Genomic DNA, 27,991 nt, shown 5'->3' with positions numbered 1-27,991 from the left:
TCTCGTAAAATTATAATTTTTATGTTCTGAGCTCCAACTGTTCAATTATTATGCAAGTTTATTATTGCTGGTACTTATAACTAACTCCAATTGTGTTGTTAATGAAATCTGATTTATTTCAATGAAGCGTCCTGTTATGCTCCTTATGTTCAAATAAAAGATGTGACTGCCGACCCATGTCAGGGTTACATTCAAGCAATCCCCGGCTAAGGTTGAGGAACTGCTCCACTTTGTAATAGTTTACTTTTGTTTAACAGAATAAAATAAACATGCCTGGACCAGCGATCTCGACAATTCTAGAGACTGAAACAGGTACTGTTATGATTCATTGCAATAACAAAGTGTGTCAGAATCTGGAACATAATATAAACATTTTTTTGCAGAATGTCGTAGTGTAACAGATAGCATAGGCTCGCATTCTGATTTATCAGTCAACACTTTGCAAAGCAGCAACACCATGACGAAGACCCAGATGGACGTGGTTTGTGTTATTGATGTTTGTCAGACAGATAATTTGATTCAGCGAAGAAAGGCTTTGGAAGAAGTTCAACAGGCTTGTTTATTGATAGGAGCAAATCTCAGTCATGTACAGGTATAAGTTGTTTTGAAGAATTTATCATTTTATATTTTGTTGTAACTCATATTATTATATTTTTGTATGCTGATCACAAAGTAATACATATATAATGAAAGTGTAACTGATCACTGTCTGTACATGGAACAAAAACTATTATTGGCAGTCTTTATTAATGCAATAGAACACAAAACAAGGATTTTTGGAATTTTTTTCACACCTCATTTCTATGACCAACAGCTGTACTGTGGGCAAGCAATATCGTTTCCATTACAAAAGGTTTCTTTTCTCTAGACTTTGAACAGATTCCACTACCTTTATACTGTTATATACAAAATGATTCTGGAGACCACGTTTTTATTGGCAGCTCCTACTTAGTACAGATAGATGAATGGTTTTCAGATTCATCAACATACAAATCTAAAAGAGGGCTTGCACAGTTCACATTTAAAGTGTCAAATGAAAATAAAATATGTTCAGTGAAACTCTTTAACAATACAGAATAATAAATGGATATGACATTTAATATAATAATAATAGTATCATTAATTGTATATTCATCCTTATATAGAAATTTGATATTGTAACCAAAAAAATTGAAAAAGTACTCAATCCTGATATACAAAAAAATCAGAGAAATTTTCATCTCTGTAAAAAGTGACTGTATTATAGTTGTATAAATACTAAAGTTTTGAAGCTTTCTGGTGATTCTAGTGCAAACAAAAATTTTTAGCGATTTTATTGAACATATATTAAAAATGTCTTGAGATTTAGGGTGTTATTGACAACAAATCCCAGATATTTTATTTCATTTTCAATTTCAATAATCTGTGAAGTGTTTTGATGAATATAGCTTTGGTCTTAATATTCTGCTTGAATTTATTATTTTCATCAAAGTATAATTAACTTTTTTCAAATATCTCTTTAAAATTCCTTCACACTTGCAGTTACCACCAGATCATCAGTGAAAACACTTCCACTGAATAAATAGTTCTCTTTGACAAAACATTGTCAATTTCAGTACATCGTAGCCTATTGAATAGGTAGCTTTCGCATCATTTTACCAATAGGAAATTACAGTCGGTTCTCGGCCTCCCCCTACCACTATCACGTAACTATTGGCATTTTAATGATTGATGATGTCATCAAGGTGACATTGAAAGGTGTTTCTGGTATATAGAAGTGAATAACGTCAATGAAACATCCTCCCCAAACCACTTTTGACCTTGACTGATGTCGCACAGCCTTGAGCTATTTTCAAGGCCATATAACCGTGAACATGGGGGATTGACCTTGAGATTCAAGCCCGTCTCCGGTACGTGACCTTGAGTTTTGACATTGAAGAACTTTCTTGATCTATGCGCATGCAAATGACCTTGGGCGTGGAGTTTTGGGAATTGAATTTTGAGATTACGGGGTAGATTGCATATATGGTAAAGGCAGGATTTGACATTGTCCTTCATGTGTACTCTGTACAAGTTAATACAGAGTACACACACGTCTGCATACCACGAAAATCCATAAACTAATAAGTGGTTCTTTCTGTTAGCTCATCAAGTTGGGGAGTGGTGGGGGAAGATACACATACTCGGGGGTAGGAGTCAAAATGATTAAACATATTCCGGAGAAGTGCATATGATATGCTCAAGTACAGGTGAAAACACCTCAGTGATCAGAATTGAATCCAAACAAATGTTTTATTTCATATTTGTGAAAAGCAGACAAAAATAAATAGTATATTATATATAACTTTCAAATATAGAGACTAATAACAAAAATATCTATCAAATTAGTGTACAAACTATTTAAATTTCCACTCTTTCAGTTCGATAAACTTGACTTTGGTGAAGCAAATGTAGTCAGCAGCTTTTACAACGCAGATGTTGTCATTATAGATCTGTCTTTTCCTATGCAACAAAGTACCTTATTCTATCACTTGGGTGTTAGAGAAAGCTTCAATATGAAACAGAATATTCTGATATATAACGATACTGATTCAGAAGTTACCTTGAAGTTGAAGGTATGCCATCACAACTTCTTTCATTGGGGTTTCTAAAATTTTTTTGTATTTCAGTTATCTTGTGCTAGTTATTCATTCGTTTCATATAATCTTTCTGAGAATTCGTGCCTTACAACCTGTCCAAGTGGACGAGCCGAGGAACCCATAGATTTCCTACATCAAAAATTGAAAAAGTTATTGCAAGATGTTGAAATCCAAACTAAGTAAGTATATTGATAAAATGTGTACGAGTATCTACCAGGGACAATACTGGCAAAATGTAATAATTTATTTTACTTTCTACATTAATTTTTACAAGAATGGAATTAATTGATCTTGAAATCTCTATTTTTGAAACGTAGGTATCATTTCCTTTATGTAAACTATATAAGAATGCTCACTAAAATAACATGTTAAGACGTTTGTTTGAAGGTGATTGACAACACCGAAATTCAACATGTTGAGAATTAGCCAGAGTCCGTGTTTAAAACTGTGTATAAAAAAAGGTTGATCACTATTTTTAATCTATATGCTGTAAATCCTAAGTGATATATAAAATCTGTCACTCGAAAAATCTTATGAAAAATATTCACTTAAGTTCAAAACTCATTATTTGTTTTAGAGCCTCAAAGTTGAGCATCATTAAAGTACAATGTAGAGTAAGTTATTACTTCATAACTGACAATAATTTAAAATTCATTATGTTTATTGTTGAATGAGTTATGTAAATATTCATAAAATTAGGTAAGACAAATTCTGTAAACTTCAATGAGAGTCATAAAAGTTTTATTTTCTGCTGTTAAATACATTTTTTATTGGAATGGAGCAAACAAAGTCCTTAGTATGTATGCAGACTATGTTATGCAGAGTTTTAGTAATTTCAATATCTGATATCAGTGAGAGAAAAATAAAATACTGAGTGATTCATTTTGCAAAATCACTTTGAAAAAATCTTTTTTCATTATAATATATTATATAATCAAAAATATATAAAAAACACGAAATATCTTCAAGCAAAAAAATTGGAAACAGTTCCATATTAGCAGACAAACCTACAAAAAGTTTAACAACAGTTTTGCAAGTAATTTTAAATTTAATGATAAAACAATCATCATAAACCCATCACTGAATGTGATATTGAAATATATATATATATATATATATATATATATATATATATATATATATAAAATTTAAAAAAGACACCTATTTAGGTGATTTTTCATCTATATTGATAACCCACCCCAAAAAAATGCATTGACAGATTTGTTTGCTAATGATGATCCATTTACAATGAGAATGAGAATATCACTTGCTAGTGAGTAACTCACTAGCAAGTGATATTATCGATTTCACTATAAACCAGTCAACAGCGAGGTTCTAAAATGAATTATTCCATTTTCAAACCCACATACATCTGGACACACTCATCTAAAGTACCGACAAAGACACTGTGGCCATTTTTTTAATGAAGAAATATATTATTTTGATTAATTTCAAGGCATTTGTCTTGGGCAATGTGAGGTACATGTATATCATCCTCTGAATGTTAGCTACACTTTCATGGATAAAATATATTTATATTTCTTATATGGCACTACATCTTGAAGAAAGTATGTTATTTAAAAAAAAAATGTTCTGACGATGTTCCTTTTTAACAAAAACTAACTTGATACCTCTTTGCTCCAGAGCTCACATGCGAGAAAAATTTCTGAGCGACCTGAAAAAGCTCAAGGAGCACAAAAGTAGCGAAGAACTCAAAGAAGCTTTGCTGCTCATGCGCAAACGCTTGGACGACCCTAATGTTCTCTCTGGCGAAGTCATCCTCAACATGCTTTTCTGTTTCCGCGATATTCAAGAGTATGACGCAATGATTCATCTCGTGGAAGACCTAAAAAAAGTACCTACAGCTAGAAAGTACCTGAATTCTTATATTATGTACCTGTACGCATTCGCTTTGAACAGGCGGAGAAAGGACGGCGATAGAAAAAATGCCTTGGCTGTCTGTGAAGATGCCTTGAAAAGCGTAAGTGGTTGTTAATTATTCATTCCAGTAGAATGGGAAGTATTCTTGAACATGAGTAGGTAGACAAAGTTTGTTCTGGGTTCAAAAATTCCTCTTTTAGCTAACCCGCTAGCTATACAGTGTGTAACAACGAAAACTTAACAGAGCCGTTTTTGAATATAAAAAGTAAAATTTTTAAAAAAAGCTCGGACACGTCGATTTCTAATTAAAGGGGGACACCTTTCAGATTAATCAGATTTTTTGTAGAACGCACCCCCTCGGAGGGGTGCGTTCCGACGACCCTTATTTAAATAGGAAAAGTAGGTCGAGTAGCACCTTGTTTTAAAGGTCTTTTGAATACCTTTACATCTCTGTTAAAAGAAAATTTTTGTAACGATTAGTTTTCGAGATAATTTGAAGATTTAAAGGTATTTTTATTGAGTTCAACTCTTTTTAAAATAAATCAAATTGTTTTTAAGATACAATTTACGTTCAGAATTTTTATAAAAAAAAATTAATTTTTGCTTTTTATGACAACCTGCTAATGCGTGTCGTAAAAAAGTAAGAATTATTTTTTTATTACGAGATTTTTTCGGGGGATGGGGTTGGTTATCACCCTTACATTTTAGGTAAATTGAGTGGCACCTCCTTATGAAGGTTGTCTTTTGACGTGGATATTTTATGCTTCTGATAAAAAAGTGAATCATACTAAAAACTTAAACAAATACAACCTGCTGATTTCCTTGAATGCTGATGACACAGAAAAGTTTAAAAAAGTGTTTTAGGGTTAATAAATCCCAATAATTGTTTTTAAAGCATACACAAAAAAAGTAACACCTAATAGGGGTAACTCACATAGGAAATTTAGAGTAAATGTTCAAAATGTGCGCCATTTTGCTCCATGCAACAATAAAGATTTTGTTCGAATTTTGCTCTTACATTATTCAACATCTCAGGAGTTATAGCTCGGCATTCATCAATAATTCAACGACGTAATTCATCCAAATTTATTTATTTATTTATTTAACGTATAGTCTCAATTACAATTTGTTATAAAAAAAATAATTTGTAAAATCTTAACTGAATTAAATTGGATGGCTGTGTAGCATGAACTTAAGACTTTAAATATCCCCACAAAAAGTAGTCCATTGGTGTTAAATCTGGTGATCGTGCTGGCCATTCAATTGGACCTCTTCTGCCAATCCATTGTCCTTGAAAATGATTATTCTAAAAATTTCGAACCTGCTGGGCATAATGGGGTGGTGCACCGTCTTGTTGAAAATGGATAAATTCATCTTGACATCTTGGATCCTGTTCAATTATTTCAACTGTACGAGGTTGTATTGCCTCTTCAAGAAGTTGTAAATAAGAATCACCGGTTAAATTTCCATCAATGAAAAATGGACCTACAATATGATTGCCTAATATTCCGGCCCAGACATTCAACTTTTGGGGATGTTGGGTATGTATTTCTGCGTATTGTCTTAGGTTTTCATCCGACCGATAACGGCAATTGTGACGATTCACGCAAATATTTAAATAAAATGAGCTTTCTTCCGAAAAACAGATGTTATAAAGCAGCTCGGGATTTTGCATTAATCTCTCACTCATGCCCTCACAAAACTCCTGTCTTCGGTCAAAATCATCCTCATTGAGTTCATGAACAAGTTTAATTTTGTAAGGATGGAATTTGTGGTTTTTAAGGATTCTCCATGCGCTCATATGGCTTATTCCGGCCATTGTTGATAAACCTCTGGTACTTAACCCTGGGATTGGCGATGACTTGACCAATCACTCCAATCGCATTATGTCATTCACTACCCTTCTCTGAACATTTCGTTTCTTATTTAAAACCGAACCTGTCTCCCTGAATTTTGTGACCAAATCCAGAACGTGATTTCTGCTTAGGTGTTTACCAGGGCTCTGTTAAGTTTTCGTTGTTACACACTGTATGTTCTGCAAAGTGGCAGAATTAAAGATAATCCAATTTTCTGTATTTTTTTGCTACAATTTTTGCATGTTTTTGGTATTCATATTATTTGTAATCTTTATGGCTTTTCACATGTATTTGTTTTATAACAAAGTGATCAGCTATTCAACTGAGTGACCCCAGTTATTCTTTGTGAATGTTTTATGTACAATGCATTGATCAAAATTTCAGAAAGAGAATCATTTTCCGGACATGCTGTGCCTCTGCGGCAGAATATATAAAGACATATTCACAGAGTCTGATCACACAGACATGAAAAGTCTTGATGCTGCCATTCATTGGTACAGAAAGGGTTTTGAGGTTAAACCGAATGAATATGCAGGTGAGTTGAAAGATTTTCTTACCTCAATACAGATATCAACGCTTGCTAAACAATAGAAATGTCCAAGAATGTGCATGAGTTTGCATTCAATAGTTCTTAACAAGCTTTCAGATTTTCTGAAAAATATTTGATTTTGTGCGAATCTGAATTCATCACTCTCGTTTCAGTCATCTATTTCTTCCAGGTATCAATTTGGCAACGCTGTTAGTAATAAAAGGAGCAGAGATAGAGAAGTCTGACGAGCTTCAGCACATAGGAATGACTTTGAACAACCTGATTGGAAAGAAAGGCAGCCTCTCTTCCCTCATGGACTATTGGGACGTTGCCACGTTTTTCGAAATTTCCGTGCTCTTCCAACATTACAGTAACGCCACCCAAGCAGCTGCTTGCATGTTTAAATTGAAACCTCCAAATTGGTACCTTAAATCGACTGTGGGCAATATACAGTTGATTGATAGATTTAGAAAAAAGACTGATGAGATCGGCAGCCCCGAAGAACAAATTTTCCACTTTTGGATGGAGTTTTTCTTGGAGGCTACAAATGAGGAGCAAGAGGAAGGTTTCCGGTTTCCTGCTTTGATACTGGAACCCAGCAAGGAGCTCATACCCAGCTATGTTTGCGTTAATTTGGGCGCCGACCCGCAAACGTTAACGGTGAGTTGAGAATTCAGCACAAGTTTCGACCTTTGAGAGTTGTCGTTCGCAGGGGGGCGACAGCTAGTTAACGGAAGAACAGATTTCAACAGATTTTTTTAACAGGTCACAAATTTATGTGATAAGAGCCTGAGGGGTGAATGTACCCAAATTCACGACTGGGAATTCACCTCGAATCAAATCAGGAGCGTCAGCTTCTACAGGAGAGATGAGAGATGCCTGTTTCTATACGTTCATCACAATTCTGATGACTTTCAAATATTTCTACCTTCCGAAACTTGCCGGTAAGTTTTTGTTTCTCCAACTATGTCCCTTCATCACATGAATACATAACGCCCTCTGGTACCTTTCATAACGTCCAGATTCAGATGAACTCTTAAGACCTGGCAATTGAATTGAATTGAATTCATTTTAATTGAAAATCCTAATATACAAACATTACATTATTACATTGGTTTAATAATACATATACAAGGAAAACTTAAATCTAACTCTAAGTGAAACATTACATTAATACATTGGTTTAATAATACATATACAAGGACAACTTAAATCTAACTCGTAAGTCAAAAATTACATTAATACGTTGATTTAATAATATATATAAAAGGACAACTTAAATCTAACTCTAAGTCAAACATTACATTAATACGTTGGTTTAATAATACATATACAAAGACAACTTAAATCTAACTCTAAGTGAGACATTACATTAATACATTGGTTTAAAAATACATATACAAGGACAACATAAATCTAACTCTAAGTCAAACATTACATTAATACGTTGGTTTAATAATACATATACAAAGACAACTTAAATCTAACTCTAAGTGAGACATTACATTAATACATTGGTTTAATAATACATATACAAGGACAACTTAAATCTAACTCTAAGTCAGACCTATATACTAACAAATATATATATATATATATATATATATATATATATATATATATATACAAACACATATATCTAATTACTTCAATATCGTTGAATATTATTCATTTTTATGTAATTATTTAATCTGTCCTTAAACATATGTAAACTTTTGCTGCTTCTTATGTCTTGAGGTAATTTATTAAATTGATTTAAACCTTTATAAAATAATATTTTCATCGAACTTGTTATATTGCATTTTGGCAAATGAAAATCATTGTTTTGTCTTGTTTTATAATTATGTGTGCTACTTCGAAATGTAATGAATTCAGTGAAATATGATGGTAGCATATTATTAACAGTTTTGAAAATAAATATCATTGCTACTTTATACAACCTGTCTTCTACTCCGAGCCGCTGTAGAGCATCCAGCATAAATGTTATAGTGGTATAGCAGTTGCATTTCAGAATCACTCTCATGCCTCAATTTTGTAGTTTTTGTAATGACATAATTTTGTCTTTATCCAAACCATATAACAGTGTACTGCAATAATCAAAATGTGCCTGTATAATTGTGTTATATGTAGTGATTTTGGCAGTAGTAATCAAGTGAGTGGAGATTCTTGTGAAAAAATAGTGATGTGCACTTAAAGATAAGCTGTTATCCAATATTAAACCCAGGTACTTGAACTCTGTTACAAGTTCAATTTTGTTGTCGTTGATTTTCAATAGGCAAGAGTTTATATTGAGTTATTTGTATGGTGTAGTTAGAATCATGGCTTTGGTTTTGGATATATTTAATTTCAATTTATTGACAATCAAATACTCATTAATTTTTTCTAAAGAAGGATTCATTTTAGTTTCAGCTACATCTATGGTTTTATGAGATATAGACAGCAGTGTATCATCAGCAAATAAATTCATAAAATCACAGTTGTGACATAAGCCGACATCGTTAATGTAAATTTAAAACAATAAAGGACCCAGTACACTACCCTGAGGTACACCAAATTTTGTGTTGATAGGATTTGAATAAACATTATCCACTTTAGTGATTTGTTTTCGGTTATTTAGGTAGTCGTTAAACAATTTCAGTAGTGTTCCTTTTATTCCTATAGCTTCAATTTTTTTTACTAATAAATCATGATCTATTGTTTCAAAAGCTCGTCTCATGTCTAAGAAAACCGCAACAATATAGTCTCCATTATCGATAGATTACGTCCATTTACTTATAGTTAGTTGTAAGGCCGATTCGCAAGAATGATTTTTTCAAAAACCTGATTGATTGGACATTTATAAGATTGTTTTCAACATAATTCAAAAGCTGCTATTTCAAGTATTTTCTCAATACCCGGCAAGGTGTTTATTGGACAGAATTCGCTAGCTTTATTTGTGTTTTTAACTTTTGGTATTGGTGTAATCGTGCTAGTTTTTAATTTATCAGGAAATTGACCAAAGGCAATGCCATTGTTTCAATTCAGTCACAAGTTTTTTCAATATCTATAATTAATTAGGCATTATGATAATTATAAATTATACCATCATAAACTATGCTGATGATACTACTGATTGTGTCCAGTTTTCTTTATCATGCACTATCTTGAAGCAGAATAAACTAACTATCTAAATATATATCTATGTATCTTATTGAAGTTCAGCTCATGGAAAATAGTTGACTAATTTTTTTTTTATCATCAGTGAATCGTTTTACAAGCTGATTCTTGAACTGACTAACCACCAGGAGGGTCTGGTTGAGCTCGAACCGCCCGGTGACATCAAATACGAGTATGAACGTGACGAATTGGGCAGGAAAGTCATCTTGGGAAAAGGAACGTATGGCGTCGTATATGCTGCCAGAGATCTGAACACACAGGTGCGCATTGCTGTCAAAGAAGTGCCGGAAAAGAATCTTGGAGCCGTGCAACCTTTGCACGAAGAAATACGCCTGCATTCGCAATTACGTCACAGGAATATTGTGCAGGTATGATATTTTATATTATTGTTGCATTATGGAGTTCGTAATAGTTCTAGAATAAATACGTTGAATATGAACTCCTAATAGTAATGTAAAACCTGAAATTCTGAACCATCCACATGATGGAGCTCCAAAGCTGTCTCAAATTTAAAAGATACAAAATGTTTTGATGCTATAGGTTCGCTTTACAGTTCACAATTTTTGAAGGGTTCGCAGCAATTTCCATTTCGTGCTTACTTCCTTAGCACTATTTGAATGGTGTTTCAATGGGGAATGTTCCTCAATTTGGTTTACTACAGCAAATGCAAGTTTGAACAAAATAAAGTTGAGTTTAATTCATGAGTTTTTCAAATTCACTTCGAAAAGTATTCAAATTGATGTTTCAATTGTTGGGTTTTAATTTTTAAAGGGATTTGTTTATAATTCACATATTGGCAACAGCGCCTATATCAAGTTGAAATAATTTATACGTACCTAGATATTCTACTTTAAAAAAGGAAAATTATCTTTATAAATCAACAATTGAGGCAAAATATAAATTATAGTTCAATACCACCTCCACAAGCCACATAAACAACAGTTGTTTTGTTATTTATTTATATAAAGGAAGATAGGTTAGATGCACAAAATGTCATATATCACAGAATGTCTCGGAACTCAGAACATAAGTAAATAGAACAGCACGCCTCTGAAATATGTCATCTTTGTTTGTCTCATACAGGTAACAGATTCATTGTCCTTTATTAGCTATAACCGATGTTGCCAAATGGTGAAATAGAAACAAATCCCTTCAAATGCTGAATGCATTATTTCATTCCTCTTTTTTAGGTATTTAAATATTTTTTAAAGAAAAAGGTTCAAATGATAAGTTTAAAATGCGTTGTTTTAGAGCTATTTTATAAAAACTACTTGATTTTCGTCAGGAGGAACATTCCCCATTATAATTACAATGGCAGCAAATGGGTTCAAACCTAATTCTTCTTGCAAGTGCAATTTTAGTTGTAAATATGGTCACTTTCAGTTTTTGCCAATCTCGTGGAATGTTACTAATTATTCGTATAACCTGAAATTTGAGATTACCAACGCCTAATAATCTATGTTGAGTGTGTATATTCATTTCCATTTTCTCAAATTTCAATAATTATACATTTTTATGTGTCAACAATCTATTTTGGCAAGCCTGAATAATGCTAGAACCTTTTTAACAACCAGTCTTTGACTTTGTTACTGCAACACTAGTAGAGAAAAAATCATCTGATGAAAATTCTCCAGTACTATAATATCAGTTTTTGGCAAATAGTTCTTCTGTTATTTGTAGGAATCTGTTACTTCTGATTAACCTTATAGAAGAATATTAGACCACGGTAGTTTTCATAGTTTCTGGTTTTCATCAACTTGTGATATTGTAAAGCTACCTTATTTTTTAAGTCTTATGAGAATGTTCAGTAAATACAGTATTATTTTTGTTTATTATATTCTTTTCAATACATTCAAGACTCTTGTGGATGCACGAGGTCTCTTAAAAAAGTAAGGTGAATACTCAAATTTTGCAGAACACATACATTCGATTAGCGGTAGAGTAGTATTTGTCAGTATTTGTAGTGTTTAACAGAATGATATTTGTATTGATGATTCTACTAAATCTGCATTACTTTTCTGAACCAATCTTTCACATTCAAAATTCAGTTGAGAAGAAATTTTCAGCCAAAAAATTCTCGTATCAGTGATCAGTCTTTATTAATTTCTATGTTCACCTCATTATAAAAAAAACTGTAAATATTGACTTTCATTTTTCATCATTGCATAAATGTTACCTTTGTTGTAGTATTTGGGCTCCCTTTCAGAAGATAATTTCTTCAAAATATTCATGGAACAAGTGCCAGGAGGTTCTCTCAGTGCACTCCTCAGATCTAAATGGGGACCACTGAAGTCCAACGAACACACCATGGCCTACTACACGAAACAAATTCTAGAAGGACTCAAGTACTTGCACGATCAAAATATCGTTCATAGGGACATAAAAGGTATTCTGAAGATTAGATTTGGTTGATGTTTATAAATGAAGAGTTACTTTTTATCAACCTTACTTTCGAAAATTGAGTTTTAATTTTGGAAAATGTTGTATTAATTGTTGCAATGGAGATACATTTGATATTTACTATTCTTAGCCCCTTTCTATTTTTTTGCAGGTGATAATGTCTTGGTAAACACTTATAGCGGCGTCGTGAAAATATCTGATTTTGGCACTTCCAAAAGGTTAGCTGGTTTGGGTCGTAGTACAGTAACGTTTACAGGAACTCTCCAATACATGGCTCCAGAGGTCATTGATAAAGGACAGCGAGGTGAGGAAAAGTGATGGTGGTGGATTGAAAATTTGGTGACATGGTAAAATATTTCACCGTTTTGAATAAATTTGTCAAGACAACACTGGCAGTTTTTCATTTATCCATACTGTAGAAATGTATGCAACATTTTTCATTCCATAGGTTATGGTGCTCCCGCTGATATCTGGTCTCTTGGTTGTACCGTAGTAGAGATGGCGACTGGCAAACCGCCCTTCATTGAACTCGGTTCTCCACAAGCCGCCGTATTCAAAGTAGGCTACTATAAAGCCCACCCAGAAGTTCCTAGCGAGCTGTCAGACCGCGCGAGGTATTTCATCATGAGGTGCTTTGAGCCGGATCCTGACAAAAGAGCAACCGCTGCCCAGTTGTTGGAAGATCCATTTTTAGGTTAGTAATTTTGAAAGAGAGCTTTCAGTCAGTGAATGTTCAGTTGCAAACTTTGTTACGTGACTTTTATCTGTAACAAAAGGCAAAACAAATTGAGAGTTACTTATTCATAGCTTTTCCCGCCCATTCTGGCTTCCGAGAATGAAAAGGGTTAGTTTTGAAAACAGCCTGACCTTCAAATAATTTGCAAAGTCGTTATCAAGGTCACAGATGAGTGGTCAAGGGTAAAACATCTCCATGATTTACTATATTTGACTTTCAAATTCGTTCATGGGTTCGCTTAAGAGTCACCCAAGATTACATCGCGAAGTGATGATGCCTTACCAGGACTTTCGGATCATTCTGTAAATATGGTGCTCACATCGATATTGAGCTTCTTGTGAAGTTCATTACTGAAGCAACTCTAGAGAAATAAGTCCAAGGAATAAAGTCGGTGGACCTGGAGGTTACTGAATGAAGCTATGATTCAAAATAAAAGTTATTTATTGGTAAATATAAATTATAAAAGACTTCGCCTAATTGACTTCAATAAATCTCTTGATTATGAAATATCTTGTAAAAAATGAAGATTGAACATTGCAGATATTTCTAAGAAGTTCCATAAGACTAAAATTTCTTTTCGAACTTTGACTTGGAAACAATCACAAACCAAACACAAGAATGAACTAAGCATACCGAGACATAATTCATCATTTTTTTGAAAAAGGACCGCATTACAAAGCCATAAAAGCTTATCAATCTCTCCCAAGAGAAATTAGAAATACAGAAAACCACAAAAAATTCAGACTCTCAGTCATTGATTATCTAAAAACCAAAGTTTATTATAGTTTCGACAGTTGGTGATGGGTCTCTATGCGATTGCACCATAACTGAGTACTGCGCAAAATTCTTTTAATAGTCCTTCTTAAATTATCCAACATGTAATGTTGACCAATTATAAAAATAGTGATATGGGAACTGTAGTTGTAATAAATATTACCTATTGCAAATCTTAACCCATTGATGTCAATGTAGATTTATAGGAAGGATATTACTATTATTATTGTTACTATATTATTATTCAACCGTCTTATTTATTATTGTACTGTACCTTATTATACTATTATTATCATTATATATAACAAATATTGTCAATATCAAAACCTATTGACGTTGCCCTGTCCATTGTAGATTTATATGGCAATAAAGGATATTATTATTATTATTATCCCTGTGGAGTGAAATAAATGCAGTTAAAATATTTATGTGAAACCATTGGAGCTCAATCTAGCTAACTTCATTGGCGGCTTTTGCAGGTCCCGAGAGAAGACAAAAGACTGTTCGGTTGAATACAGAATTCAACCGAAGCGTATCGGTGCCTGTCGAGAAGATGGGAGTGAGGCACACCGGCCACAATAGTGCTCCAAACCAAACTCCAACGACACCCGAGGCAGAGTGAGTTTTTTAGTAATACATTTTTTGCATGTTTCTTGAATTCCATCATCATGGGTTAACTTTTATCCAATGTTTTAAAACTTTTGGTGCATGTTTCTTACAAATTTTGGGATCAAGATTTATTTGCAAGTTACCAATGTCTATTATTGAACAAAGTCATGGAATGATTTCTAATGTACTTAGGAAATATTTGTGTATTTTGTAAACGTGTGAAAATATTTACTAATCCTGATTTTTTTCCATTAGAAGATTTTAAAGAAACGAGATACATTACAGTCTTTTCAACTGATTCAAAACCAATTATTTTTGTTAATAACAGGTAAAAAAACAAGAGTTATACATTGTACCTAGCCATAATACAGGGTTCTTGCTGTATAGCAGGTTATGAAATACAATTCCTAACTACTCCTCCGACAAATGGATCGCCAAAAATTTTTACATGATTTATTAACGTATCATCTATTCAAATAGAACGTTTTTTTTGCATCAAAGCGTTGCTTTTTTCTACATGGTTACTGTGTAATCATCTAATTTTATTATAAATAGTCACAAAAATTAGATAATACTTATTTTCCACCAAAAACAACACTCCTAATTTGAGACTTGACGTTAGGCTCACGCGCGGCATGTGATGCGTCTGATAATTTATGACTCGGCATTAGGCTCACGCGTAGCTTATGGTGCGTCTGAACAACTTGAATCAACATGCTACTTTCATGTTCTGAAAGCTTGGACTTGCAGAAAGATGTCAGAATTGTCGTGGATCATGGAGTTATTTCTTTCACCTCTGTTCATTCACGAGTACAGTGAAATATATTCACAAAGAAAAGAATAATCATTTTTCGCATAAATCTCTTGAGGTCCATCAGCAATAGATTCGGATACCTTTTGTTGAACTTTCTATATGACCTGCTGATAATTTCATCACACTGTCCAAAAATAATAAACAAATTCATAAGAACATCGTTTGAATAGTTTTGTTCCATAGTTTTGGAGGTATTTGAAATTTCTGAAGTGACGAAAATGTCAATATTATTGGGAGAATATCACAACGTTACTGTCAAATAATAATCATGGTCTGTTTACAAAATACCCACCGTGAATCGGCCTGTATAAAAATGAATTATTTCAAATAACTTCTACAAGTTCCAATATATTTATGAAACCAAATAATTTTGTCTCTGTATTTTGACATCTAATATCTAATAATTTTTCAATGACTTTGCAATCACGTATGGAGCTTTTGAAAAACCTTTGTTTTCAAATTTTTTATTTCAATTAAACATTCAAAACTATTTCACAAACAAAATTTCCGTTGAAATGAACGGTTAGAATATCGTACCTCTTTCACTGAAAAAATTTCTATTGTTCTGTGCCTCAGACTCTACCTAATTTGTGACACAACAGTAAAGTATCATTCTGTGCTAATATTTTCCAAAACTTGTTTTTCTGTGTCATTTTTCTGCTCTAACCAATAACAAATTAGTCCTAAGAAGATGGCGACCTGTCTGCGTGGAGTGATTCGCGACAGTAACTCTGAATTTCCAACTGGTGATTAATGTGAATTAGTAATTAAGGTCAGGTTAGGTTGAAAGGTGATGTTGGGAGAGAGAACGTTATAGAACGTCTAAATTAAAATCTAAATTTCCAAATTACATTGAAATAAAGTTCTTATAAATAGAGGCAAAGGGTTTTTAACATCATTGGCAGCATGCCAGAAAAACCACCGAACCCTATTGTTGCCGACTTTAATATCGCTTCCATAAGAAAACTGTTGAATATATAAAACTAGACTGATATAAGTGTCCACTCATATGTAGCTGAACATTGGTAGACGCATCCACTTGAATGCAGCTTCAGTGGCTGTACTCCAACAAACCCACTATCAATTAGTACTCAGTTTTTAGTGTTTCTCATGAACGACTTCATTATACAATGGTTCTTCAGAATTTGTCGGTTGATATTCACTTTAGTAACATGATTAAAATGTAATTTCATTTTCCACGCACAAAACATAACCGAATATTATGGTCTACTCGAACTATAAAAAACGATCTCATCCCCATTTTGCATGTGTTCCAAGGTTTTTATGTTCTGTGCTATGAAAGTGACATTTACCATCCATTATTGGATTTTTTCAAATTTGCCCCGTTTTTCGTTCATCATATTCAACAGAAATTCTTCAATGTGTAAATCTCATAAAAAAAAATGAATTTGTAAACATGTAAATAAACTTCTTTTCGGGCAGTACTAGTTTTGCGATCGAATTAAAAGATATTAAAAAATGATTATCCCCAATATTCTCAGTCCCGATGATATTATGATCAAATTCGTAAACAAGTGGTAATACTTTTTGGGTCTTGTATTGTTTTGGTTGAAATTTTCAGGTTTTTTTTTTAGCATGTAAAAAAGTGCCGTGTGTTTGTATGTTGATTTTTGTGGCCACATAGGGTGAACAATTACAATGAGCATTAAGGTTTGCAACTATTTTTTTTAGCTCCAGCATTTTTATTCTGATTTTTTATTGAAGTAGTGCATTAATAATTATGGATTTTTTTCAATTGATTTTGTTTGATAATATATGGTATTCTCAACTATAAAGTATTATTAAAGTGAAGGAGACTTTGTATACTTTGGGTATTTTTTTTACTAATAGGTTTCTTCGGACCTTCTACTATATATAAGAAATAAATATATAAACATTAATGATGAATCTGAACAAGTCTATAAAAAAATACCTCTGAAAAATTTTCAACTTTTCTAAAAAAACTCAGTATGTATTCGAAACGTTTGGCTTGTTTCTCATATCGAGGGAGTCAGATTGTACTACCATATTAAAAAAAAGGTCTACGTAGTAAGTTGAAGAGATGAGAGATATAACGTGGCTGAAATCTGCCGTAATGAAAACAACTATAAGATTACACATACAATTTGATAGCTATGTTCAACAAAAAGGTTTTTATCGCTAATTCAATTTCTGAGATTGAAATTAAATAAAAGTCTGAAAATCCACAACCATGATATATAGATAGATATTTTATTTTCCTCTGAATGTTATTTTTACAACACGAATATACATTACGGAAAACATTGTAGAACAATTATGCAAAAAACCGCCGATTGCCGAAGAACTTGATATGAGATAGATAGATTTATTCATCATTAAAGCTTCATACACAGGTAGTATAAAACATATCAGATAACACAACAAATGATCAGATATGAAATTCTCTAAATTTATGTAAAAATGTACATGTCATGTGTGAATTACATTCATTTGCAATCTAAAATGATCATCAGATATTAATTAACACATGATAAAGGATTTTTTTAAATTTTTATTTATTCACTTGAAAATATCCCACAATTCAAATAATCCTATTTTAAATAAATTATGTGCTTTCACTATTTCACGATTTTGCTAAATCTGCCTATTTGGTGTTAATACGGTCATCATTTTGAGAGTATTATTGATCTCAAAATCTGATACTGTAATTATCAACCAACGTCATTAAAAATGAAATTTTTTATACAGTGGGTAAAAATCTATAACCACCTGTTGTTCCAAATTAGGAAATTGAGTTATTCAGGAGACCCCACAAAGATATTAGCTGCTCAATATATAGCATTTAAGAATTGTTCAACGTAATTTCTAGTAGTATGTTCGTTTCATGGCTGGGGAAACATATATTAGGTTTTTGTTTAATTTCAAATGTTTTTTCTGAATATGAGTTGAACTGTGATTTGATTATAATTGTTGAATTCACAGTATGTTACTAACAATTTGTGTCACGAAAAAAATCTTTAGCCACTGAAGTATATTTTGATAATCGATTGATTGAATATAAATATGAGCACATTGAGTGGCAAAGATCAGTTCGAAGACCAGTTCCGAGAGCGAAAAAGTGACGAGGTTAAAAGCAATAGGAACAAGTTAAACACTTTTAAAATGTATTTGAAGTAAGAGGCGTTAAATTTGATTTCAAAATATTGAATAAAGTTTTGAATTTAATCAACGGTAACATTTATTATTTTCAAAGAACCCACACGTAGATGTAAGAATATTCAGTCTGAAAGCCAACTTCTCTTGTTTGTTGTGTCGCTTGAGGTGTAATAACTGTTAACTTACAGCAACTCCCAGAACCGAGGCGCGTTATTACCACCTATTCAAATGCCTACTGCTCTTACTTTCAACAGGTAATTTTTTTATGTTTGCATGTTGCATGTATACTTAGCGATTTTAGGTGATTCTTTTAGGAAGCTTTGGGAACACAGTATCGGTTTATCTAATTTTTCATATCGATTAAACAAGGTGAGCATGTACTCTGATGGGGCCTTATTAGTTTTGAACTGTAGTTTGCTATATCTGCTGATAAAATTATTAGTTACTACATTTTCACTGAATTTTTATTTCATTATGAAGAACATCCTTGGAAAAAATCAATCTGATGAATCCAGTCATTGAAGATAACTTCCATATTCATTATTATTACTATTATTATTGTTGTGCTATCAGCAAACGAAACAAATGTACTTTTGGTGTTGATGCTTGATAGATCATTCATGTATAAAATGTAAGTAAAGAGATCAAGCACTGAATCCTTAGGACGATTCCTCAGTAAACATTTTTTACTGCATACGTTAAAGAAATGTTTGTTTTTCTAATTGAAAATGATAATACAAAATATGATGGAAATTTTCTGTTTGGCGAAAGGCGTCATATCAACATCATAAAAACTATAAATAATATGACCTCAAAACCATGTATTTTATATAATTGTTAACTTTCATCTTCAAATATTTCTTTATTTTTTGTTTGCAATAATACATAAATGAAACATTCTCTTTCTAACGTTTTGAATACATCAGTAAAAATATGCATTTTCATCAGCTCAATACGAAATATTCTAATGATAAAAAAAATAATTCCTAATCAACTCATTACAAACTTGATTGTTTACAACTATTTTGGTCTATCTACAGACGTCTTAAGAAAACCATCATATAATCGATTTTTTGCAAATGCAATGTTTACTGGGAAACTACCTGTGCTATGGAAGTTCCCGTATGTATTAGAAAGAAACTTCTATACATGATCATAACTTTTTGAAGAGTTTTTATAGATGTATTTTTTCCTCAATTTGAAAATTCTACTGTCTATTAATATAATGAATCAAATGTCTGATGACTTCTACGTAAAAATGTCGGGACCTTTCTTGACGAGAATTTGGTTATAAACAATAAAGATTGAAACTTTTTTTATGGTAGGTTTCAAAGTATAGAACCGTTTTGTTGATAATTTCATAATAAATAGAAATATTATTAAAGTGGTTCAAGAGATATTAAAAAATGGTCTCAAGGGTTGTTCTTCATCTTGAAGTTTTAGTGAAAATTTTCGGCCGACTGCTATTTTATCAGCAGGGACACTCTAATGGTCCTGAGCAATTACCATGCATTGCAGCTTTCATTAACCTTCATACTTGCTCTCAATACCTGAAAATAACCTAAAGAACCTGTTCTTTTTTTTTTTCAGTTTGGCTTCCACCCCTTCACTAGACTGCGAAACAGAAAACGCCACCAACGAACGTCGTAATTCGTCCGGGACGCTTCTCTCCCCCGAAGTGGTGGAGACCGGCACCGAAACAGACGGCTTCTATCTGCTCAAGAAGGACTCCCAGAGGCGTACCACGCTCGCCAAAGTCCTCGTCAACGACGGCACGAAGATATGCGACCTTTGGATGCAGAAGGTACGCCATAAGTACTTGGGGGAGACGGTTCTCACCGAGAAGCACCTACTGAAGCTGATGGAGGGTTTGAAGGCGTACCTGACTGAGCAGTCGATGAGCGTAGTCGAGACGACGGTGAGGCAACTGAAGGAGGAGCTGGACTTCGATTCAGCCGCGATCAATCAGTTGCAGTTCGCCATTTACTTGTATCAGGTTAGTGATTTTGGTTGTTTTAACAAGTTTTTACTCAACACGACCTGTTAGTATGTTTTTCAGTTGATATGCATTGTATTCTTTTGGTGAATTTTTTAGGTAAAACATTAACGTGCTGCTGTCTCAATGTTCTTTGATTGTAATAATAAGAACAATAATAACTCGACTGTCATTGAGGATGAATAACAAATAGTGAATAAATAAATAATGACTGATAGCGAAGTCTAGCTGATATAGATACAGATAATTTATTCATTGTTGAAGTTTTTTACACAATGGTATAAAACTTATCAGACTAGTTGAAACATATATTATTAAAACTCATAAAAACATAGAACTTACAAGAGAATATGAAAAACTCACAGACAATCTTATATACATACAAAACTACTAGTAGCATCAAACAATGAGGTACTCCTCTATTGTATAAAAAGTATTTTCATTTAGGTAATTGGATGATGTTGTTTTGAAGGTATTAAAAATTTGTATCTCACCAAAGATCCTATTGAAACAGTTGTAACATAGAATTCCTAGTTATTTTGGAGAATTCTGTCCCACACTAAACCTAGAGAATGGTAAGCGAATATCATTTTTATTTCGTGTTTGGTGTTAGTGAATTTCACTACTTTTCATGTAGGTATCTGGCTCTTTTTGAATATTTATAATTACAAGATAAATATAAAGTGATGGTAAAGTTAGAATCAACAATGACTTGAAATAAGCTTCACAAGATACATTATTTCGAACTGCCATCATGCATCTTATGATTTTCTTCTGAGCAATGAATACTTTATCAATATGTGTTGAATTGTATCACTCGCCCAGTTCAAGTGATGCTATATTTATTGATTGTTTGGAGGAACTATTTGAAAACTTTTTCTTAAAAATAATTTCATACTGTTGGGTGATTTTAATATTAATTATGCAGATAACAATGCTTATCATAGTAGAAAAATCAAAAATTTGTTAAATATGTATGGTTTTGCTCAAATAGTGACGCAGTGTACTAGAATTACAATAAACGCAAAAACCTTAATAGATTATGTGGTAACCAGCTGTTGCGATGTTCAAGCATTTGTCTTTCATACGCCTAAGATAACTGATCATTCAATGATATCCGTCAGTTGTTTCAAATCTAATATAAATATTCCTGAAAAAAATCGCATTGTTAGAAATATTACTTCTGAGACATATTCAAACAAATATTGAACTAATTGATCAAACATGGCTATTGAATTCAGTCGATGTTAACGATATCTTGAATGAAATATTTGATAAAACTAAAATAATTATAGATAATCTTGCACCTGAACACACTATCTCAATAAAAAATAATAAGTTACCTTACTATGATTTGGAATTGAAAAATAAAGCTAAGGAACGAAACTCAATATGTCAAACATTTAAAAATAATTAAAACTCACCTCAGCGAGAACAATTCTGGGAAAACTATAAAATTGTTAGAAATCAGTATGTTAATATGTTGAAAAAGAAAAGGATACTTTTTTATGAACAACAAATTGACGCAAATCATAATAATCCAAGACAGATGTGGAAACATCTTAAATCATCTTTCATCTTCATCTAAAATCATTTTTCGTGAAAACAATTCAATAACAATTAGTGATAATAAACATGAGATAGCTGAGAATTTCAATAATTTCTTTGTTAATAGTATTTCAAATATCTCTAAGGCAGAAGGTGGTTCTTTTAATACATAGTTGTTTCATGTTCGTAAGTTTGTAGCTTTCAATGTTTTTTGACATAAAATTGTTCTTCCACTCACGACCTGATAATTTCTTTTAATATATACTATTTTATCTGTATTGCTGTAGCTTGTGAGTTCTGTTTTTAGTCTAATACGTTTATATGATATGTGTCTTTTATACATTTGTATGGACTTTGGTTGTGAGTAAAATTGAATTTATTTTGATTTTGAATAATAATTGATTTTTTGAAAAACTAACGTTTTCTGTGTCCCTTAATGATGATGTACTACTCTAAAAATATTAATATCTATAACGATAATATGTAACCATGTTTTTCAGGAATCTGTCAATGAAGTTTTGAGATTACACCCAATCAAGCCCCATTGGATGTTTGCCCTGGACAATCTGGTCCGTTCATGCATCCAAGCTGCCATAACTGTCCTGACTCCGGAACTAGGGGAGCACATTGCTAACCACAGCTCTCCGAGCACCGTTAATTCCTCGAAGTCAAGCAAAACGAATGAAGTGTTTGATGTTCGTGATCAGACACTGCACCTGAGGACAGAGAATAACAGACTATGGCACGATTTAATCGACTGTCAAAAGCAATATCAGGCAGTTGTAAGTATTTTTATTTGTATTGAAAATGGCGAATTTTTCATCAATACCAGTTTAGTTTTGGAACTTATTCATCAGTTTAGTTTTTTTGATAGTGATAATTTTTATTTCATTCATATATTTGATATGAAACTTTTGACTTTGCTTGCAAATGAATGATCGACTGTGTCAATCATACAAAGCTACTAGTTAAACTGCATTCTTACGGATTGAGGGGTGTTTCTCTAGATTGGATAGCATCATTTTTGAAAAATCGTGTGCAGTATGTGACCATAAAGTTTAAAAATCATAATAAAATAGAAAATCTATCATCTCCAAACTCAGAAGTCAATGTAGGTGTCCCGCAAGGCTCTATTTTAGGCCCTTTACTATTTCTTCTGTACATTAATGAAATTGGTACGATATTTCCTAGGATACAATTTACATTATTTGCTAATGATATTATATCAATGATATGTATATCATTGATTATTTCTAACAAATCTAACAATATCTTACAAAATGAATGCGAATCTATATTAGAGTCTTTTATGAAGTGGTTTTGGTCAAATAAATTATCATTGGATCCAGACAAAACAACTATTGTAAAATTTCAGACAGCCCAACAACACAGTGAGGACTTCAAAATTAAACTATGTAGTCGAAAAATTGTACGCATTGATACTGTGAAATTCCTAGGTATTAAACTAGACAAAAATCTTAAGTTCAAAACACATTGGGAATCATTAATATTTAACCTCAATTCATTCTATTACTTGATCTATAATTTGACGACTATTTTAACTCATGAATAGTTAATGAACTTCTACCATGCACAGGTGGAATCTCATTTGAGATATGGGATTCATTTCTGTGGCAACTCCATACATTCTAGGAATACATCTATTGCACAAAAAAGAATCGTACGGTGCTTAGAAGGAAAATCAAGACAACACACTTGCAGAGATCTTTTCAAAAAACTGAACATTTTAACTCTGACTGGATTATTTATTTTTGAGATATGCTTATTTGTCTATAGAAATAGGAAAGGAATCCCAAAGAATTATAACACACATAACATCAATACAAGAAAAAAGAACCTCTTACGTATACCTTTTGCCAGATTGAATATTACCAGTTCTTCGCTAAACAGTTTTAGGCCAAGCTCATTTAACAAATTACCTGAGTCAGCAAGACATTGTACTAGGGAAATAGAATTTAAAAAAGAAATCAAAATATTTTTATTGAACAGTTTTTTTATACTGTGACAGAATTTTTGTGTACGTAATTTACTTATTTGTAATATACACTCATTAGTTTGTAAGTTTTATAGTTGTCTAGTATCTGTGACTGTCCCTATACAATGTATATTGTCAATAATGGGAAATAAATGATTGATTGATTGATTGAAACTAACTTGGAGACCCTACAGGCATTACGTAGGGAAAGAGCTGAAGGACCACCATCCAAATTCAAATACCCGAAAAAAACTATATGGGAAAACATCAATTCAATCTCATAATTCATAACTTTTTTTTTTTTCGTCAGAAATATAATGTACCTCAAATGTATTATGTAAGCATATGTAAAAATTACTGCAAATATTTAAAAATTGTACTCTGGCTGAGGAACTTCGGTCGATGGCCCTTTGGTATTCACCAATAAGTGACATTTATTTTTATTATCATTATTTTTCCATTTCATTTGAGATGTATTTCTAACAACTATTATTATTATTTCAGTTGAAACAGCTGATCGACGGTCACCGTCAGCAAACGGAAACCCTGGCGCAGCTCTGCGGAAACCACCACCAGCATCCCAACCGCCATCAAGAGGAGGTCGTCGAAGAAGACGACCGGCTCTCGAAATGGCTCGAGGGACTTGATATCCACGAATCAGCCACGAAGATATTCCTCGCCGAGGGGTACACGCTTGAAGAAGTGCTCTACTACATCGATAGGGACGACTTGCGGAGGGTCGGCCTGAAGGGGGGCACGCAGTTCCGAATATGGCGCGCCATACAACAGCACAGGCTGGGTGGAAACAACGACGCAACCGTTTGTAATGGTGTTACGATGGACGAGAGCGAAACGGTTTGAGATTTGGAAGATAGTAGGGAAACGATGAGATTAGTTCCTAAATGTGGGAGGGTGATATAGAGAGTGGGAGGACAGGAATTGCGGTTGGATGATTTGGTTTATATTCGCTGAGATTCTGTTGAGAGTTTATGAATTGTGGCAGTAATGAGTTTGAATCAAACTCATTATTAGCCAGCCGTATAATGTTTGATATAAATCACTGAAGATACACCATAAAAACACTTTTGTCTATTTTCCACGATAGTTGTATATTTGTTGACTAGTTTCGGTCATTACACCATTTTCAAAACAAACTAGTCAACGAATATAGAACTGTCGTGGAAAATAGACAAAAGTGTGTTTTTATAGTGTATCCTCAGTGAACATAAATTTCCACAAAATAAACAAGTCGTCGATCAGAAAAGTGATATAAATCACTTTTGTTGTTGAAATATTTATTACATTTTGAAAGTAAAATAATATCTTGATATCTGTGGTCCAATAGAGAGATTCACCCTGAACGATTCGCCCATTACTATGATGGGCATCTTCAGGAATGGTTGGCAACAATTTTTGGCGACCTCCTCATTGGTAGACTCGTTAATGCATCTACCACTGCCGTGAAAGTTCAAAACTATAGTTCAATATCTTGATCATTTTTTGGGCTGGGATGGAAATCAGTGAATCGAATGCAACTTTTGTGTTTGAAGTAACTGTGAAGTTTATGTTCTGAACCCCTGAACGCAACTCTTGTGTTTGGGATCATCGAACGCAACTTTTGTAAGCCATCGAATTCTACTTCTGTGACCGTTACCTCTGAATGCAATTTTATGTTCGGAGCTACTGAATGCAACTTTTGCGTTCAGAGACCATTGATGTAGTTTTGTGTTCAGATTCTCTGAACGCAACTTTTTGATCAGGTCTTTGAATGCAACTCAAAACACAAAGGTTGCAAATTTAACAAAGTTTCAAGTTCAATTTCTGATTCGAAACTTGAACTTCTATGAAATCCCTGCTTCAAACTCTGATTTTTTTAATATCTTATTTCAAACACAAAATTGTAGTGAACTTCTTGTTTTAATACAAAATTTTACTAAATTTTCAATTTGAACACTGAATTTCAACAAATTCTGATTTTGGAATGAAAATTTTGTAAATCCTCAATTTTCAACTTGAAACTGTAATATATTCCTACATTTTTACTGCTGACAGACTTTTTTGAAATGTTTATGAATATATAAATCTGGATTCGGTTCATTCATCTGCATCACAGGAAGAATAAAAGCGTAAATACATTTCAAAAACGCTTAAATAAAAATGAATGATTCAGTGAATGAAAGTCTGACAAAATTTTCTATCGAAAAAATGACCCACAAAAACAACACCATAATGAAAAAAACAGTCATTTTGTTGCTTGTTGAAATTATCAATGGCTTTGTCGTGAAATTTTTGAAAAATCCAGGTTTGTCCAGACGTGCCTAGCAAAAATATGGTATTTCTCAATAAGATAATCAACCACTATTCAATAATATAATTAAATGTATGCCTTTCTCTCATTTTTATGATATAAGGGCATTTGATCATTGTAGCTATTGTCTTTTTTTTTTCATTTTTGTCTCGTTCTACTTCTTTGTTTCCGTTGAAATATCAAGTATCTCTCCTAATTCATATTCCTGCCGCAACTCATCTGAAGTGTTCGGATGCTGATATAGAAAAAAAAAGCAGTAGTCAAATTATTATTTCAAAGAAACGGTTGAAAAATTACTTTTTCAATTCTGATATGAAATGAAATATTTTGAGTATCTCTCTTAAGAAAGTTACGAAGTAACCAGTGACTACATATATTTTTTTGTTACGTTACATCTAACTTTGAAAAAAAAATCTGAAAATTTATTGTCAAATTTATTTCTTCTTGAACTATTGATAAATGAACTGGGTGTTTGAATTCAGACAAATTTATCTTGTTTCATCATTTATGTAACTTGTAAATAGATCATAACAAGTTCTTGAACTCCCAGGATTCATATTACTTGAAAACCAATATTTTCAAAACTCAAAAAATATCATCTGATATCATGATTATCATCTGATTCTATTAGTGTATACTGTAGACAACATATTTATCCTTTTTTGTTTACCATCTAAATTCTAAATGTTAGTTTTTCCCACCATAATGTTTTGAATGGGGAAACAATATTAGAAGAAATCAAAAATCAAGATTTTCTGAAAGGTTTTCAAATGAATCGAATTTTTCTTGCAGCTCAAACGGCAGTTACAATTTTTTGTTAATGAACAAAATTAAAATAATAATAATTTAAGGAATGTCATAGGCCAAAAGTCTTCATGATCCCAACTTGCAAAAATTAAATAAAAAATATAACCTTTTCAAATTAAAAACAGACAAAATGAGGTTGTTTTTCCATCTCCAAATTAAAAAAAATGCCAGGCTCTTAAACACTGTTGACAAAAGAAATGTATTGATCCTTGATATCGATGCTAGATTTATTCAAGATGTTGACGAGATCGACCGCAGTTCCAAGGTCCCTCCATTAATGTCGCCTCCTATTTTGGAACAAAAAACTTCAATGAAATGTATAGTTCCTTTCCTACAAAACTCTCAGACCGTCGTTTGACTGTGATTAATTTTTCGTATGTTTTATCGAAAATTTTTATTTTGAAACTTCGTGCAATGACTATTAGTTTAAAGATTAATTTGATTAGATATTGTTTTGCTCGTTTTATTAGAGTCTTCCTATTTTTGTGAGGCGCGCACCAAAAGAACTGACCGGGAGAGAGGATTATTTTTTTTAATAGATCGTTTTATTTTGCGAATGATTGATTTTAGAAGTATGTTTTAAGTTTTTAATCTAGTAATTTGTATTTTGACGACATCACTTTCATTGATTACTTTCTTTTTATTAAATTTTTTTGGTTACGTTTCTCCTAATCAAGAAGGCATTGACCATAACATTTCTTTTAATTAATCATCAATTTTCAATCTGTTTTGTTTCTAATTGAGTTTTATAGTTGTTATAACAAATGTATTTTATTTATGCATTATATTTTTGACTAATAAATAATGTTGGCATTCATTCAAAGT

At 32.4% G+C, this 27,991-nt stretch overlaps 1 protein-coding gene across 2 annotated transcripts; it reads left to right on the top strand.

The window, feature by feature from the left end:
- On the top strand, positions 1-27,983 carry Ask1 (Apoptotic signal-regulating kinase 1). Of its 2 annotated transcripts, XM_074174437.1 has the most exons (17): positions 1-312; positions 384-592; positions 2,400-2,594; positions 2,649-2,797; positions 4,263-4,599; positions 6,740-6,890; positions 7,075-7,544; positions 7,650-7,828; positions 10,126-10,408; positions 12,228-12,426; positions 12,592-12,744; positions 12,889-13,134; positions 14,430-14,568; positions 18,700-18,765; positions 20,102-20,507; positions 22,556-22,837; positions 24,556-27,983. In XM_074174437.1, exons 1-17 carry the CDS (start codon positions 270-272, stop codon positions 24,910-24,912), a joined length of 3,864 nt encoding a protein of 1,287 aa, XP_074030538.1. In that variant the 5' UTR covers positions 1-269; the 3' UTR covers positions 24,913-27,983. The 2 variants fall into 2 exon arrangements, with proteins under 2 accessions (XP_074030538.1, XP_074030539.1); XM_074174438.1 differs by lacking the exon at positions 18,700-18,765 and having other exon boundaries at positions 2-312.
- The last annotated feature ends 8 nt before the right edge of the window (positions 27,984-27,991 follow it).

This window comes from Leptinotarsa decemlineata, unplaced genomic scaffold, assembly GCF_025532065.1.
Source record: "Leptinotarsa decemlineata unplaced genomic scaffold, Ldec_3_MD MMD2_tig00000576_RagTag_RagTag, whole genome shotgun sequence".
Lineage (NCBI taxonomy): Eukaryota > Metazoa > Arthropoda > Insecta > Coleoptera > Chrysomelidae > Leptinotarsa > Leptinotarsa decemlineata.
This window is presented reverse-complemented; position numbering and strand designations above follow the sequence as displayed.

What these genes read in the sequence shown, in the direction of transcription:
- Ask1 (XM_074174437.1), top strand. Translation starts at nt 270, where the DNA reads ATGCCTGGACCAGCGATCTCGACAATTCTAGAGACTGAAACAG. An exon ending in CTACCTTCCGAAACTTGCCG is followed by an intron (nt 7,829 to 10,125) that starts GTAAGTTTTTGT and finishes TTTTATCATCAG; the next exon opens with TGAATCGTTTTACAAGCTGA. An exon ending in GTTGGAAGATCCATTTTTAG is followed by an intron (nt 13,135 to 14,429) that starts GTTAGTAATTTT and finishes CGGCTTTTGCAG; the next exon opens with GTCCCGAGAGAAGACAAAAG.